General features: G+C 39.4%; 1 protein-coding gene across 1 annotated transcript in view; it reads left to right on the top strand.

Moving 5' to 3' along the window:
* LOC129746085 (neuromodulin) overlaps window positions 1-18,941 on the top strand; it is a 483,903-nt gene that overhangs the window by 357,158 nt on the left and 107,804 nt on the right. The window contains exon 2 of the mRNA XM_055739546.1: window positions 17,905-18,081. Coding sequence (XP_055595521.1) covers window positions 17,905-18,081 — 177 coding nt within the window. The remainder of the gene's footprint in view (window positions 1-17,904; window positions 18,082-18,941) is intronic.

Genomic DNA, 18,941 nt, shown 5'->3' with positions numbered 1-18,941 from the left:
TAATTATCAATTATTTCAAGCAAATTGATGGCTTAAAAATTCCTGTTGTTGGGGCATTCGGAAAAAGCAATGCTTTCACAGCCCGGCCACTACTAATGGAAAAATGCGGGCCAAAGAGCACATAATTTGCCACTCACCAGGCGCGGTTTGGTTGTTTCAATTTTCCCGGCTTCGTTTGTTGTTATGGCCATGCTGTGGGAGTGGGACAGCTTCGATGAAAACGAAAACCCTTTTTTCTCAGCCCAGCAACAGCAACATCCGCCCTCACACTACCAACTAGCGGTTTGTGCAATAAATTGTGCCAAACTTGCCACAGCATGGGGCCGAGCGCGTGTGGTCTTCGAACCAAAAACCGCACTTTCGCCACATAATAAGACCCGCTGCTGCTGCGTGAAATGTGCTGTTGATCCCTTGTCTCAATTTGCGATGGGGCCATCGAAGTTGTGAGATCCCAGGAAAAATTCCGACGAAACGGAAGTTATGATCTTCCTCTGTGTAAGGTTTTTGTTGTTGTTGGGCTGAGTTGATGGCGGGTCAAATATTTCGCAATTTCACGGATTGTTCTGTGGTGGAAAAACGTTTTGATAGAGGTATAAATTTGCTTGATGGCAGACATTTGGAAGCGATAAAGGCCGAAACCCTCATCATTTTATTGGTTTTCTTTTGTTGATGCGCTGGAATTGAATTTAATCATGTTTTGTTCGGTCATGTTTATCGATTGCAGAATGAGCTTTTTCCTTCTTTTCTAAAACATCCCCTTCCGGCTAAACGAACTAATTATTTCACAATGGCTCGCATAATGATGAATGATCCCGGCTATCGATTGCAGCTAATCGAAAATCAAATTTTCATTAAAGCTGGTAAATGGCGCTTTCTAAATGGCGTTAACAATCCCGAAACTAAGCCTATCTATTTTGTAGGTACCGAACTACATCGTGGCTCCAGAGAGTGAGTTGAGAATTGATGTGCCATCGCACCAGTAGGTGCCTAGTGGCAGCAATTCAATTTCGTCATCTGATTACCTCATTCACTTGAACGACCGACCATCCGGTCAGTGGCACATCGTTAACGAACCGATTGGCACCCATTCAGCACATGCATCGGGTGTGAATGGGATGCTTAAACTTGATAGAATAGGACAAAGTGTTTGATTCTCATGTGGTATCAGATTTGAACATCTTTTGATCGAAAATTGGTAGTCTCAGTATTATTTCAAATTGATTTTTCCTCAAAATTTTTCCAACATTTTATAAATACTGATCTATCATCAAACAAGTTTTGATATCACGAATTTCGAGAGAAAAATTTGTCTTCTCATGTACAGTTGCTCCATAAATAGGGATTTGTATCTGAATCACATCTTGGGAGCTGAAATCGTTCCTTAAACTACTGAAAGGCTCTATGACAAATTTTATCTTATTTGGTTAACTCTAAAGAGCCGTTCAATAAGCCTCAATTTTGTAAGTAAATTTGATATTTGGCTTTAACTTTAATGCCCATGCATCGATTGGTTTTTTTTTTTCTTTATTAAAGAGAATTTCAGCCTTGGGTCGATTGCTTTACAAACTTAGTTTATTTAATCAAAACGTAATTTCGTACATTTCATTCGAATACTAGCTATGACAAAAAATGTGAATAGTAGTAGAGAGGTTTTGAGATAACATAATGATGATCTTCAACCATTTTAGATATGTACGGAGTCGATTTGGGGTCATTTTTGAATTTCTAAAACCCTAGGGTCTATAAAGCTTCGTTGTGGTTCAAAACCCATCCATGATTTTTTTTTTCAGAATTTTCAAGTAACGTTTACATAAGTATATTTGAACTTTATGGTCTGTATGGCAAAATTGAATATTTAGTACTGAAAAATCCACACAATTTTTGTTTCTTTTTTGAAAACCAGAAAACGAGTTTTTGTGCAAATTTATTAATTCTCTTAAGGTAATTTTCTCCTAAACAACTTCGTCCCAGACCGTAACTTCCTCAAAGGGTTATAATAACATCTGTTTGTTACCAAACCTAATACCGAAACGAAAAGTAACAATATTTGCAACCTTAAATTAATTAATTGTTATGTGTAAAATTTCTATAATTATTTTCTATTTATTGTAAAATGTAAAAAATGAACCATCCTAGTATAAGAAATAGCATAGCAGTGAGTTACCGGATGAACTGTTTTGAAACGGTAACTCACCAACCAGCTGATGCAACAACAACAAGTCAGCATAAACCAGTAGAAAATAAATCTCGTGGCGGCAACATCTAGTCCGTACTTTGATTGTTTGTTTTGTCGGTCGAGTTTGTAGAAGTAATAAAGTGGTGTTTTTTTTGTAAGTCGGTCGTCTATTAGTGCGTTCTAATTCACATCCGAAAACCGGAACGACGGATACTGTGCTGTGCGACGAATTGTGGACTGATTAAGTGCACACAAAAACCTTCCGCCCAACCTGTTAGCCAGTGGAGAAGCGCGCAACAAACCGAGTCAATAGCGCTAATTGATTGACTCTCCCGAGGTGTACCCGCTGCTGTTGCTGTTCATTGCTGTGCCACGGAAGCAGCAAATGGTAAAGCCTCCGATCAATTTGAACCCGGTAAGCTACCCCCTGAATCCTCAACATTGGTCCTTCGAACCGGATCGGAGGAATTCCCCACACGGAAGGTAGCGGTGAGTACACCATTTTCTTTACTCGACGCGCTGGCTGCATCAAGTTGGGCCATTTTGCTTGCCTTTTGTACTGCTGTACATTGTTTTTCGAGCCAAGAAAGCGCAAAGTGAAGCCAAGCCAACAGCACAAAGCCACCAACAGCTGCTAATTTTGACCTGCTGCTATGTGGATGTTTTACACCGGTCAGCAAAAATTGGGAAAGTGGATTTGATTGATTTTTGGCGAAAAAGTTTTGGACTTGGAATTCTTCTGGCAAATTCAGTCCTTATGCACCTGAGGCTTATATATTGGCAATATTGATTAATATTATATGCGATTGGGTGTGAGTGGGTGGCAGTCTTCGCGAAAGAATTGTGTGTCGCGTCGGGAAGGATTTTTTCGTCGATTTTAACACACAATTCTCGGTTCCGTTTCGAATCAAAGATTGATACACCGCGACGGGAAGGATTGAATCGTACGATTTGTATCATTCTTCGTCGTGTAGAAGTGTAAATCCGCGACGGGAAGGATTTAATCGTACGATTGGTTTACACTTCCGCCGTCGTGTTAAAAACCAGTACATCGGTTCGGGAAGGATTTCGTTTGCGTTTTTTGTGCTGTGTTTTCGTTATCGTACAGTGGTGGTAGCAAGTGTCTGTGTATTTCATCATGCCGAAAACCAAATCCGACGAAAGGGTGGAGGATGCCATTATTCGTCGCAAGGCTATTTTGACAAACCTGTCGGATGTTGAGAGGTTTACAAAGGAATTCAACGTTGATCGAGACACAGGGCGCCTTCAAGTTCGACAAGATTTAGTTGATCGGATCTACGACCAGTTTCAAAAGGCGCAAACCGTCATCGAGAAGTGGGATGGGCCAGACCGGCTTGAAATGCGTTTGGCTGAGAGATCGACCATCGAGGAAAGGTTTTGTGAGGTGAAAGCATTCCTGTTGAACAATATCCCGGAAAGGTTGAGCAGTTCTACATCAGCAGAGCCGACCGCACCAACCAGCACAGCTATGTTTCACCTACGCCTGCCCAAAATAGATTTGCCGAGGTTCGATGGTGATTTTTCGCGATGGTTGTCGTTCCGAGACACGTTCAAGTCCATGGTGCACTCGAACCCAGATGTTCCAGCGGTTGCAAAGCTGCAGTACCTGCTTCAGAGTTTGGAAGGCGAAGCCAAGAAACCTTTCGAGTCCGTGAACGTTGAGGCTGACAACTATCTTATAACTTGGGACGCGTTGATGAAGCGGTATGATAACCAGCGGTACCTGAAACGACAGCTCTTCAGGGCAATGTACGACATCCAGCCTTTAAGGAAAGAGTCTTCAAAGGATCTTCATACGTTGACTGATGATTTTGACCGCCATGTGAAGGCCATGGCTAAACTGGGTGAGCCGGTAGGTTACTGGGATACTCCGCTAGTGAACCTACTGTGCTACAAGCTGGATCCTACGACACTTCGAGCCTGGGAGGAAAAAACAAGCGACCTGAGAGACATCACTTACCAAGAGTTGATCGATTTCCTGTATTCTCGAGCGATGATGCTGAAGACCATCGTCTCAGAAGAACAGCGCAACCTGCAAACTATTCCAGCGAGGATGACGGGATCCCAACCGAAGAAGGCGTTCCGATTAGTGGCCAATCCTGTTGCGTCTGATCCAAAACCCGATTTACCCGTGTGTGTAGTTTGTTCGGAACGACACCATCTATTTCGCTGTAGGAAATTCGCAAGTTTCTCTCCCTACAACCGACGGCAAGTTGTCACATCCCATCGTTTGTGTTGGAATTGTTTCAATTCCGGCCATTTATCACGATCCTGTTCCTCCAGACACACTTGTCGTTTCTGCAATGGAAAGCATCATTCTCTCCTCCATGATGCGATCAAGACCACCAACTTCAATTCGGTTCCGAAACCAACTTCGCTTTTGTCGAATCCACCACTCCCAGCTCCACAACGTAGCACCGCTCCTCCAGATTCAGATCCGCAACCATCTACTTCGAGCCAACAAGTTTGTATGACTGTTCAGGCAACGAACAGTACAGTTTTGTTAGAAACGGTGATGCTTTTGGTGGTTGACAGTACGGGGAAGGAAATTCCGGCGCGGGCGCTGCTTGATTCCGCTAGCATGTGCAGCTTCATGACGAAGAAATTGGCCAACACTCTCGATCTCCGCCGTTCTACCGTTGACATTGCTGTTTCAGGGATTGGTGAATCATCCAAGCAGATCAAGCGCCAGTTAACAGCGAAGATTCGCTCAACCGTAACAAAGTACGCCACGAAGCTAGATTTCCTTATCCTCAAAAGGCCAACAGTTTGCCTACCGACAGTGAGAATTGATGTTGCTGCTTGGAAAATTCCCGACGTTGACCTGGCTGATCCACATTTTTTCATTCCTGCGGACATTGACCTCATCGTTGGCGGAGAAGTGTACCATGAACTTCACGGCGGCAGCAAGATTTCCCTCGGCAATGAGATGCCGACTTTAGTGGAGACTGTTTTTGGATGGGCTGTATCCGGATCGGCTCCGATAAATTCCTCCGTAACACCCCGGTTATGCCATCTTACGACCATCGATCGAGACCTAGAACAATCCATCGAAAGGTTCTGGGAACTCGAATCTCTGTTGCCGTCCCAAGCTCTGTCAGCTGAAGAAATAAAGTGTGAAGAAGTGTTCAGTGCTACCACCACTCGCGATTCGTCCGGTCGTTTCGTAGTTAGATTGCCACTCACTAGTGACCCCCTGGTACGTGTTGGTGAATCAAGATCCATCGCCGAGCGCCGCTTCCAAAGTCTAGAGAGGAGACTTAAGCGAGATCCTGCCACTCGAGAAGCCTACGTTTGTTTCATGGCCGACTACGAACGTTTGGGCCACATGATCAAGTTGACTGATCCAGTAGACGACTCTGTCCCCCACTGCTATCTACCACATCATCCAGTCTTCAAGGAGTCAAGCACAAGCACCAAGGTCCGTGTTGTTTTTGACGCTTCGTGCAAGACATCAACCGGCTACTCCATCAACGATATGCAGTTGGTGGGACCTACTATCCAGGACGATCTACTGTCGATCATTATGCGCTTCCGAACCCACCCAATCGCACTCGTAGCCGACATTGAAAAGATGTATCGCCAAATACAACTGCACCTGGACGACTGTACGTACCAACGAATTCTCTGGCGCCAAGGTCCCGAAGAGCCTCTCGCAACATTTGAGCTGCAGACTGTTACGTACGGTTTCGCTTCAGCACCATTTTTGGCCACCCGCGCTTTACAACGCCTCGCTGAGGATGAAATCAGTCGTTTTCCTGTTGCCGCCCCAGCTTTTAAGAACGACTTCTACGTTGACGATTGTTTGACTGGTGCCGAAGATGTCGAATCCGCTGTTCAACTCCGCCGAGAAGCATCCGCTCTAGCTGCTTCTGCCGGTTTACCACTCAAGAAATGGGCATCCAATGTTCCTGAAGCGCTTCGTGGTATTCCTCGAGAAGATTTAGCCGTATCCGAAATCCACAGCCTGCAGGACGATCAGGCTGTCTCTACGCTCGGACTTGTTTGGGAAACAAGGTCTGACGTACTACGATTTCGAGTCCAATTGCCCCTGCCAGCTCCAGTACTCACAAAGCGCAAGATTATGTCGTACATCGCCCAGATTTTCGATCCACTTGGTTTGGTTGGACCGATTATAACCGTCGCCAAACTGTTCATGCAGCGTTTGTGGGGACTTCGAACAGAGAACGGAGAATCTTTCGAGTGGGATCGCCCACTACCAGCGTCGTACCAGGCCGATTGGAAGGAGTTCCATAGCACGCTGGATACCATCGCCACGATCCAAGTTCCTCGATACGTGTCTTCCGCCAATGCCACATCCTTTCAGTTGCATTTCTTTTCGGACGCGTCGGAGAAGGCCTACGGCAGCTGCTGCTACATTCGGTCGGAATGTGATGGAGTCGTCCGTGTCGTATTGCTGACATCGAAGTCGAAGGTCGCCCCGCTGAAGAGCCACCATAGCATTGCCCGTTTGGAACTTTGTGGAGCCGTTCTGTCTGTCAGCCTATCGGAGAAGGTCAACCGTGCTCTCAAGTTGCCTGCCGAAATGTTCTTCTGGACTGATTCCTCGACGGTTCTTCAGTGGCTACAATCACCGCCCAATCGCTGGAAGACATTTGTGGCCAACCGAGTGTCTAAGATCCAGAATTCGACCGATGTAGATTTGTGGATGCATGTTCGCGGAGAATCGAATCCAGCCGATGTTCTGTCCCGTGGAATAAGTCCGCCTGAGCTCGTCAATCATCCGCTTTGGTGGACTGGTTCTCCATGGCTCCAGTTACCGCCTTCGCAGTGGCCACGAACCGAGTTGTCAGCCTGCCAAACCAGTTCGACGAGTGAGATGAGAGTTCCAGTTGCTGCGCTTCCAGCTGTCGTGAAGGATGACGAGTTTGCAGATCGTATCTTTGGAATGTACTCCAGTTACCAAAAACTTAGGCGCTCCATCGCTCACTGCATGCGATACTTCCGCTTGTTGAAAGCTGCTGCACGGAAGACGAAAATGGACCCATTCCAAGCGCTTACCACCGCCGATCTGCATGAAGCAGATTTGACACTTTGTCGTCTTGCCCAGAAACAGAGTTTTCCTGAGGAGTTAGCCACCCTAGCATCGACCGGCCGCCTTCCATCTTCATCGCAGTTGAAGTACATTCGCACAAAACTGGATTCGGATGGAGTCATTCGGATTAGAGGAGTTCTGGCCAATGCAATCGTTCCAGAAGCTACGAAGCATCAAATTATTCTGCTCGCGAAACACCCACTTTCAAAACTGTTGGCGAAGTATTATCATGGGAATTTACTTCACGCCGGCCCACAACTAATGCTCGCCACGATCCGTCAAAAGTACTGGATCATTGGTGGACGCAATCTAGTGCGCCGCACATTCCATGAGTGCCACAAATGTTTCCGATGCAGACCAAAGATGATCCAGCAAAGTATCGCAGATTTGCCTACGTCCCGTGTTGCGCCCCGAAGACCGTTTGCCGTTTCTGGTGTGGACTATTGCGGACCAGTTTACATCAAGTCTCTCGTCCGTAACCGAGGCCCAACGAAGGCATACGTTTGCATCTTCGTTTGCTTTACCACACGTGCCGTTCACATCGAGTTGGTGTCTGATCTCTCCACGCCGGCCTTCATCGCTGCTCTTCGCCGATTTTCTGCCCGCCGAAACTTTCCCCACGAGATCCACAGCGACAATGGCACTGCGTTCCGAGGTGCAAACAACGAGTTGCACAGAATTTACCAGATGCTGAAAACCGAACACGGAGGACGCAAGAACATCCTGGATTGGTGTGCAGAATCTGGAGTTGCGTGGCATTTCATACCACCTCGATCGCCCCATTTCGGAGGTCTATGGGAAGCAGCAGTGAAATCAGCGAAGCACCATCTATTGAGAGAAATAGGCCACTCCAACATTTCCTACGAAGACATGACGACGTTACTAGCCGAGGTGGAGATGTGTCTGAACTCCAGACCCTTGATTCCGATGCCAACCGAATCCGACGAGTTAGAAGCCCTGACACCTGGACATTTCCTTGTCGGTGAAAGCCTGCGATCTCCACCCGAAGAAGACGTCGCAACTGTTCCGGACAATCAACTGTCGCATTGGAAGCTCACGCAGAAACGGTTCCAACGAATCTGGCGTAGATGGTACCCAGAATATCTGCAGCAGCTTCAAGCCCGAGCCACCAAGCACCGTAGACCATCAACTGTAATCCAGCCCAACCAAATGGTGATCATCCAAGACGATCTGCTTCCGCCAGCCCAATGGCCACTAGGGATCATCACAGCCGTTCATCCTGGGAAAGACGGCGTCGTACGAGTGGTCACCTTACGCACTGCGAAGCGAGATGTCGTTTCCAGGTGTGTCAACAAACTTGCTCTGTTACCCGTACCAGAACAACCCGAACCCAATCCAGCTGATGAGCAGCCCGTTGGAGAACCGGTCACCGCAGTTCCTGAAAACAACCAATGAGTAGAGCTGCACTCTAAGACAGCTCCTGTACGAAATTTCATGGATCAGGTGATTGCGGTTCCAATATTTTTAAAGGTTGTTTGTTGGTCTACTTGGTTCCCTTTTGCTTCCCAGAACCACTTGTCGTCGTCTCCGCCTGTATATTGCGGACCTCCCAGATCCAGTAGTCGCAGATTGCAGCCTGAATGAGTAGAGCTACACTCTAAGTTAGCTCCTGTATATCAATTTTGAAAATCAGGTGATTGCAATTCCAATACCCCCTTATTTTGTTTGTTGGGCTACTGGGTTCCTTCTTGCTCCGCAGAAATCAACGCTCCAAGTGTGGTCGCACTTCATCATTTCCGGCTTCGTGTGGTGGACATCTCCTCCCATCGGATTCCTAGCACTGGCTTATTGATAGCAGTAGTCGGTGGTCGCAGCTTATATGAGTAGAGCTACACTCTAAGTTAGCTCCTGTATGAAAACCATTAGCACCAGGTGATTGCGGTTCCAATCATTTTATTTTATGTTTGTTGGTCTACTGGGTTCCTCTTTGTTCCAGAAAGCAAAGCTCCAGATGGTGTCCGTACCGCCCAGTACCAATCGCTCCTCCTGCTCCCCTGGTGCCATGATGCGTCTCGTTGGTCCACGCAGCCGAAGATAAAGGAAACAGATGAAGGCTCCCCAATGTCACCGAAATTTATGTTGAAATGTCCGTGCCATTTCAAGGTGGCCGGAATGTTTGTTACCAAACCTAATACCGAAACGAAAAGTAACAATATTTGCAACCTTAAATTAATTAATTGTTATGTGTAAAATTTCTATAATTATTTTCTATTTATTGTAAAATGTAAAAAATGAACCATCCTAGTATAAGAAATAGCATAGCAGTGAGTTACCGGATGAACTGTTTTGAAACGGTAACTCACCAACCAGCTGATGCAACAACAACAAGTCAGCATAAACCAGTAGAAAATAAATCTCGTGGCGGCAACATCTAGTCCGTACTTTGATTGTTTGTTTTGTCGGTCGAGTTTGTAGAAGTAATAAAGTGGTGTTTTTTTTGTAAGTCGGTCGTCTATTAGTGCGTTCTAATTCACATCCGAAAACCGGAACGACGGATACTGTGCTGTGCGACGAATTGTGGACTGATTAAGTGCACACAAAAACCTTCCGCCCAACCTGTTAGCCAGTGGAGAAGCGCGCAACAAACCGAGTCAATAGCGCTAATTGATTGACTCTCCCGAGGTGTACCCGCTGCTGTTGCTGTTCATTGCTGTGCCACGGAAGCAGCAAATGGTAAAGCCTCCGATCAATTTGAACCCGGTAAGCTACCCCCTGAATCCTCAACAACATCTGAATCGATAATAAAGATTGTTATCAAACCGGAATTAACTCCTTCTGTCTGTCGTTCGCTTGTGCAATATTGATTAATTTTTTTCCCCTATACATCCATTACCACTCTAATGTACAGCTACGTTTTAGAAGCATGGGTGAAAATTTAACTACTTATTTGGTTAACATTTTAGCCAAATAATATGATAAAGTTGGTCTAGGTCTATCAGATAGACCTGCAGGAATCTTGAGTCATTGACAGTGTCCGGCACAAAAACGCTAATCCGCTAATCGCAAATTAGTCCGCTAACTTTCGGTTAGCGAATTAATTTTCTCGCTAAATTTTTCTTCAGCTAGCGGATAAGAAAGTTTCGCTAATTTTTAGTTCCGCTAACTGAAGAACGCTACCTCTTTGAAGTGTTAATTTGGCCAAGATCATAAATTCGGCATTATTCAGATTAAAAAATTTGAATCCGATCAGGTTTTTAAAATTTTCCTTATAGATTGATTTCAGAAGCTATTCGATCTCGATTTCGACTGGAATCATAGTAAAAAGCGTCTTTTTGAATTGCTTTCACTTGAATTTGAATCATAAGTCTTCTTTGAATATAAAAGATACGAAAAAGTTGTGAAAAAATGAAATTTCCAGAACAAAAAACCAATAAATCAATCAATCTTATGAGTATTAATGCAAAAAAAGATGAAAACTATTTCGGGCAAAAAAAAACATCTACCTAAAGAGAATATTTGCATTTGCAACTGATGTAAAAAAATGATAAACAGGTGAATAATTTGAAAATTTTGTTTCAAAAGTTTTTCCTTTAACTTTCCACCAAATACGCTAAAAAACTAAAAGTGGACAACTGATATGGACAGAAATATCACAAAATAAGTTTGAAAACTGCCCCTATAAATATTCTTTAACCATTTTTCTAGTCAATATTATAATTAAAGAAGGCTGCAAAATTTGTGTTTTGCTTATCTTTTTCAAAACTGTCTACTATCGATTAGCGATTAGCGCTTTATTATAGATCGATAACTTTTACGCATCATTCAGCGGTTTTAATTAGCGACCGCTAACTTTGACCGAGGTAGCGATCTTATTGGCGCCGCTAACTTTTCAGTAAGCGATGCCGAACACTGGTCATTGATAGAACAAGACCAAGATAATTTTATTTAAAAGTGGCAAATTAGTTATACTATAGAAAGCTATCATAGAAACCTTAAAAAACAACATTCAACAAACATCTTTTTTGCATTTTGCATTTCAAAACTTACTTTAAAACCTGCAAATCTCAATCTCTATCTTAAAATTAAAAAAAAAACACTGATTTTTTATGTCAAAGTTTAAAAAACATCAAAGATTTTGAAATTAGAAAAAATTATCATTTTCAGACACTCTACAAACCATTTCCATTCCACAGTTAAATTTTGCAATTTTTAAATTGTGATAGATACATTAACTCAATTTTTGAAGCTTCCAGAAAAACTGTCGTCCATTTTAAAAGTCAATAACTGTTGCTCTGGACAACGTTTGTGCGCTTTCATGTTCGTTGATTTATTAACTCATGTGCTCATCTAATATAATTCTTATGAGATCAAAACGTGATTTTTGAATGCTTATTTTGTTGAAGTGTGAGTGAGCAGTGAGCAGTTAAATAGATCGCAATCTGTGCAACCGATTTTTACGCAATGTGACAGATGTGTTCTGATGTACATAGAAATTTATGTTAAAACCGGATTTAAGAGATCCAATTTTTCGAGATGCCTGCTCATGAAAAGGTTCCAGCCAGATTACAATTGTTTTTTTATGGTGAGTTTGTGTGCAATATCATGATTTTGCAAAGGTTTTGCTTCTATGGTAAAAATAATAGATCAATACATGTTTTAAGTCATGTACAAAGATTTAAAAGAGATTTTATAAAAAAGTAAGAGTATTTCTTGAAATCATTGATAAATATTTTGTTTTATATTTTTACATTAAATTTCATACTAACACCTTCATTTCCTCCATAGAAAGTTTTTCGATCAAAAGAATAGTTTTTAACATACACACGTTTGACATCAAAATTTAAAAAAAAATATTTAAAACAGGTTGTCTGTGCCCAATAGATGCATAGGCAAAGGCTTCTAAAAGCTCAGTTAACATGTTGTCTATTGAGCTGATATTTGGAACGGAAGCTAATTACTAGAACTTCTAGTTCAAATGCAATCCATTTTGGAGATATTTAGATCCATTTAAAGGGGGTCGTCCCAATAGACCGTCCAATGCACAAAACGTATGTTCTTGCAACATGAAATTTTAAGTCAGTCCATAATACGAACTAAAAGGTTCTTTAACACTTAAATAGGACTATTTTTCAGATAAAAAGGTAAACGGACACAATCTGTTTGCCCTCCTTACCCCTATGAACAAAATGTCATTCCATAAAATAATTTATTTATGTCAATTGGAAATTGATTGATTTTAACAAAATGAATATAAATTTTAAGCTTAAGAATGCACTCAACAACGCCCAAAACTTCAGACCGTTTGACTGGTTTATGCTTAAGATATGCAGTTTTGTTTAAGAACTTATCTTTTAAAAAGTTGATTGATTAAAATACCTTTTTCGTGAAAGTGTGATAATTTGTAGAGAATGTAACTTCTGTAGCATTTCTTTAATCTTCATGATAAATTCACATCACATTTAAATGTTTACCAACAACATTTCAACTGAAAAACTTTTTCGATCAAATTAATTTTTACAAAGTAGATAATAACAGTTTTTAAGGGTTTTAAGGGCGAAATTATAAGTAATTGAAATGTCTCAAATCTAACCCGATGGCTGATTTGAATTTCTGAAAAAAGGTAATTTAAGAAGTATTTCAAGCCTTCTAGCCTTTGGCTTCGACTTTTTGGAATTGTGGTCCAAATTTTCTCACTGTTCAATATTTTCATCAAATTCAAGGGATTCACTCTTGACATGAAAAAACATTCTTGAAGATTCGTCATATAGATGTAACAGGAATTTGAAGGAACTGTTGTTTTGCAGAACAATCTTTAGATCCTTTGTTTTTTTTTTTGTTTATGGTCGGGATTAATAGCTTTAAAATAAATCTGATAAAAAGTAGTTTCTAAAAGCCAAAGCAGTTCAAATGCCTTAAAACTACTTTGACACTCTTCAGACATTGCAAGTTTTTCCGACTTTCTATAGGTACATTACCGTAAAACGGGGTAACATCGATCACCGGGGTAACTTCGATTAACATGATTTTTTTTCCAGAAAATCATCAATAACTAAGTCTAAAGTTCAAATATCTCAAAACTTTTTTCTACGTTTAAAAACTGATGAGTTGAGTTTCAAATTAGAAACTCAAATTTGGTTTATTTCTGAAAATTTCAAATGAAAGTAAAAATGTAATTTTAAAATCTTGAAATTTCTATTTTTTCTAAGTCTCGCAAACAAACACACTTTCTGATAAAATCAAAGCGCTTAGAAGCAATAAATTGATTTATATGAGAGTTCAACTTTTTTCCTAAGTAAATGTATAGATTTGATGTTGTCTTTGATAAAAATAACAGAGGAATAGTGCGAGGTTCTAGGGAATTGAATGAAGGCAAAATTTCTTTTTTTTTTTGTAGTTGAAATTTTATAAGTAATGATAAAAAATTTAGCCCCTTATTTTATGCAGCCTCATTGTCCATCTATCGATTTTAATTGTTGTTCGGCCTTAACACTTCAAGGATAGCGATGTTGTTTTTTTTGGACCGCGAAGAAATCTTAACTAAGAAACACAGATGTTCAGAAGGTGTTTTGTATCTTTTATGACTGTTCAAACATCAAATTCGAAATAGAGATGAAATCGGTTTTTAAACGAAAATAAGTAGGTACCGATTATCTACCGATTTTTTATCCAAACTTGTAATGAGATCTAAACCAGAGAATCATGAACTCTTATTTCAAAGTTTAAATGATCCATTCATCCAAATTCTCTTGTCGTTTTGACCTTCAACGGGAATTTGTTTCATCGTTTTTCCATGCATCGTAAAGATTCAATAAAAATCGAGATTTTTGGTCCAGGAATTGAAATTTTTTCCTCAAGTTGATCCCCATTTAGATAATTTCTGAAAACTGGAGAAGTTTTGGTTTTAGTTTTCAAGAATCTCTCAGTGACCATTCTGTAGAGCAAAGCGTTTGTTCGTATGTGAGATATTGCAGTTTGAATGCAAGAAGTTTAAAAAGTCTAATTTTCAAATAATTGATGTATCTCATGTTTCAAACACTTGAGAAAGGTTTAGTGTCATCAGATAATAGAACCAAAAATAATCGAATCTTAAAATATGAAATAATTTTGAAGAAACAATGTCATTGGAGTTGAATGTTAGAAATGTGAAAGTTGGAGATATTCTTGCGTGCACCCAAACGTCTATTTAATTATGCACGATACTGTTAGTAAATAATTTGTAAAACACCAATAACTTAGCAATAAAATCCATCAATTCTTTGTTCATTTGAACGGATGCATTATAAGCAATGCTGAATACATTCAAGTAATTTATTAATATAAATAGACTTTTTGCACTTATCTCCCAGCGCATCAAGTTCCTAGCTTCAAAATAAACAAAATTACTGTATTGTGTTGTGATTACCTTTAAATCCATTATGCCCATTCTCTATGAGTCCGACTGTGTTCAGCAAAAAATAGTAAAAATGAAACGGTCTAATTCCAATTCTTGCAAAACGGTTTCCTATTCCTGTCGCAAAATTACGACGAATTATGGGGCCCGAGCGATTCGATTTCAATCGAATATTGACAAATTTATATAGTTCAGATTAGTTTAAAATCATTTTTCGAATTTTATTTCAACACTTTTCTGTCGAGTTTTATGATTTTGATCGTTATATACATTGACAGGAAGCGATAAAACAAAGAAACACGTTGGGGGGATCACTAAGTTCGTTTTTCAATATGGCGGAGTGCGTCAATAATTCAAATCACTTCGTGATTTCAATATCAAATAAATTAAGAAATAGTTTTACAAGTGACAAATTTGTGATAGAAAATAAATTCACAAGCTTAAGTTTATCATGTGAAGTAACCAATTAAAGTGAAAAGTGATTTTTCGGCTCTAAAACATGCATTCATGAATTGCGACGAATCAGAGGGATACGACGGAGGAGGGTACACCCACCCTAGTCTGATTAATTTCTGCAGCCAAGTTTTACGTTCTTAGGAGTCCAGTACTGGTTTTAAAAATATGAAATATACCACATTCTCCTTAAGAGAAAATATAATCGAAAATTTTAAAAAACGTGTTCAATCTTACCCCGAATTACGGTACCTACATTTTCAACGAGTTTAAAAAATTCAAAACATCAATTAAAAGATATGACGAAGAAATTTACGACATAATTTACTTAATTTAAATTAAACTAAAGAAGACTCCAAGGACACCAAATATCAACAAATTTGATTTTTTGAATCACATTTCAAATGTCTTTGAATTAACGTTAAATTATTGAAAATCAACATTGAGTTCCAAAAATACGAAAGTTCTGAGTGGAAAACATTTAACTATTTAGAGACAATGATTAGGTACTACAATTACTAGTTAAACGTTGTTATCCACATATTTAGCGGAAAAAAAAACATGTCATAAGTAGGTACTAAAAGACAATTTGAGTTATTAACATTTGCTTGTTCTCAATGAGTTATCACATCTTTTCAAACATATTAGAGCCGCGCTGTGAAAATCTTCACTCAACAGAAATATATTTTATATCTGGCACCACTGTAGGACTGTAGTTTAAATTTTGAAAAAGTTTATCAATATTACAATATTTTAAAATATCAAAGACAGCTAACATTTAAGGTAAGTTATAAAATAGATCCCGGCCTTTTTTTTTTTGTTGATCCACTGATTGGATATGGAAATATATTAAAAACTAGCTTGAAATCCCTGTAACTTTTTTTTACGTACGTCAAAACGTGTTTAAAGTGTTGTACAAAATTGTTCCTCGCATTAGAATCTCTACGTCATAAAGTTTGTGTTGCTCCGCAGTATTGTCAGAATTAAAAACGATTTTTTTTTGTTATCGAAAATTTCCACTTTTTCCATAAAAAAATCCATACAAATTTGTAGGTCTTTGAGGCTGCCTTTGAGTTAAAACTGTGGAACTCAACTTTTCCAGTATTTTTTTTATCATTGATCAAGATTGTGGGGTGAGAAGTTGGTTCCAAAGAAGTTGGAAAACAAGGGCCACCCTAGGTTGAATCCGAATTCTGAACCTATGATCTGAATATGAATTCAAACATTTATTGGAATCTGATTGCGAAATAAGAATTAGTATTCACAAAAAACATGTTCAATTCTGATCCCTAAAATATGACAACTTTGGATAATGAATTTAAAAATTGAGTTTCCAATTCTCAACCGTTGATCTGATTTAAATAACGAATTCTCAACTAAAATGTAGAAAAATTCAAGTTCAAAATGAAGTGAACTTTTGTTTCATTCAGGATTTTGAATCTAATTCTGAAATTTGTTTTTAATTTAAGATAAATTATATTAATTGAAATTTTACCAAGTCATCAGAAATTTGCTTTTAATTTCGATTTTTTAAACAATCGGCAATCCAATCTCAAACGTAGAGCTAAACTGCACTGAACTTATCATTTTATTCAGCAACTTCAATCTAGAATCAAATGAAAATATCAATTAATGGTTTTAACCTTTGAATTTTTCTTTTAAAATCAGAATAATGCAATATTCCAAACAGTCTCCATTAAAAAAAATTCCGAGCATGAAACCAAATTTTGATGTATGTATGAGTAAGGATTCTGACTACTTAGTAGACTTTTTAATTTCTAGTTCAAATATATAAGTGTAGAGTATTACATTATGTGTGACTTTCATATAACTCCAGATTAAAGATTATCATTTTTTTATTCCAGTTTATTTTTATTTTGAGCATTGAAATTTTGTGAATGTTGGAAATTGTTTCTTGGTTTATTGGAATTATTCCTTCAACATAAGAATTAAGAACTTCAATTCGACTTTAAATCTTTATCCTGACTCGAATCATTTTATTTCTTTTATGAAACGGTTTCTATGAAGAAGATTTTACATTTAGTTTCTTGATTTGGTTTTGAATTTCGAAGTCGAATATTTATTTTAAAATCTGTATATTCTTCTTATTGTACCTTAGTTATTTTTTTCTAACTGCACCAGCTTTTTTTAAAAGAAAATCAAATACACACATCCCAGTGAAACTTTTTTGATGTTTCTTTGAAGAGACGTAATTCAAACTCAACTCAACTAAGGCGTACATCTTTCAAGGACATGATGGCTAGCATTTAACAAATGCTATACCATCACCCCACAGAAAGAGTATCTACTGTATGCCGTGGCCAAGATTTGATCTCATGACCTCTGGCTTAGAAGACTTGAACGCTATCCTCTAGGCCACGATCTGTGGCAGAATTATTTTTTCTTGAAAAGAAAACGGAAAAGCATTTTTTTTTTTTATGTTAAATACGATTTTTAGCTTTCCCTTGATTCTAACGTTTTGTAAATCAAAAACAATAATATCATCAGCAAAAGCTTGATTGTGGAGTTTTCATATGTTCTGTTTATTATGTTTGACTTTGTTTGTTGTATATTTCATTAAGAAGAGGTACCAAGAATTTTTTAATAAACTGTGGAAATCATTTGTTATCAGTATAGGAACTTTTGGAACTTAAAAATTACCATTCTAAAACCTCTAATAAGTTTATAACAAATTTTTATTACAAAATTTGAGAACCACTTCCTAACAATCCGATAAGTACCTGTATCGAGAAAACATCAAGTAACAGCCTATCATAAGCCGATGGGAATGAACTAATTTTTGATTCAATTTTCCCCCTATCTCTCTCTCTCTGTTCCACTTTGCAGTCGAGGCAGCAGCCACCAAAATCCAGGCAGCGTTCCGGGGCCACCAGGTGCGAAAGGACAAAAAGATGAAACAAGGAGACGGTGTTAACGGAAGTGCAGCACAGCAGCAGCAACCGGAACAGGAACGGGAACCAACCAAGGAGGAGCTGGAAGCCGAGTTCGATCCCAATGACCAAGGTAAGGCTTAGCGACGGAACAAAGAACAAACCTATCTACTACCTTTTTATAGGAGTTGAGAAAAAACCTGGTAGGAATCACCGATTGGATCGATAATGTATGCGTATGGTATTACAACATAAGCCGGTTCTTCGAAACACTATGGGATCAAGAGAGAGAGAAAGTGACTGACCGGATAGCATATGTCAAGCATAAGCCAATCAAAAGAAGATTCTGATAGGTGACAAAAAGCTGATAAGACTTGGAATTAACGTCATGTTACTACCTCCGAGCTATTGGGATGCATCCGAAAACCCAATGTTTTATTCCGTTTTATTTACTGACCCCCTTAAATTTTTGAAGATGTATTTTGAAAGAATTGGAACATAAATGTTTCATATCAAATAGTGAAAAATTGGGGAAAAAAATATCCACTTTATTGTTATTGTTGGCGAATGAAAATATCCGCTTTGATACCATCCTCCAATGGAAGGCGTTAACATCCTACATGGCTAACAAGTGATTCACGAAACATAACTTCAAATAAAAAGGAGAGAAGGTGCGTGCTTGTGCCAGCTAGCCTGCAATGAACCAAATTTAGTCGGATTTACGATGGCATGCCCAAGTTGCGCAAATTTGCCGAACCAGACACATCATTAAATTTGTATTTTTTCTACCGGTTCGTGATAGTGAGCAACGGGGATCGTCGTATCTTTTTTCCGGTTCCTTTCATCTTCAAGAACTCGAGCTCGGAAAGGAAGATTGATTTTGATGGTACATTGCGTGTGTTTTTTATTCTTCTCCGGGATATTGCGTGACCAATTCAGGCTTTTAGGGCAATAAAATTGGTTGCAACTTAAAGCTACTCGTTCGTTATTGAG

This window comes from Uranotaenia lowii, chromosome 2, assembly GCF_029784155.1.
Source record: "Uranotaenia lowii strain MFRU-FL chromosome 2, ASM2978415v1, whole genome shotgun sequence".
NCBI lineage: Eukaryota > Metazoa > Arthropoda > Insecta > Diptera > Culicidae > Uranotaenia > Uranotaenia lowii.
The sequence above is the reverse complement of the archived record's forward strand: the minus strand, read 5'-3'. Positions and strand labels throughout refer to the sequence as shown.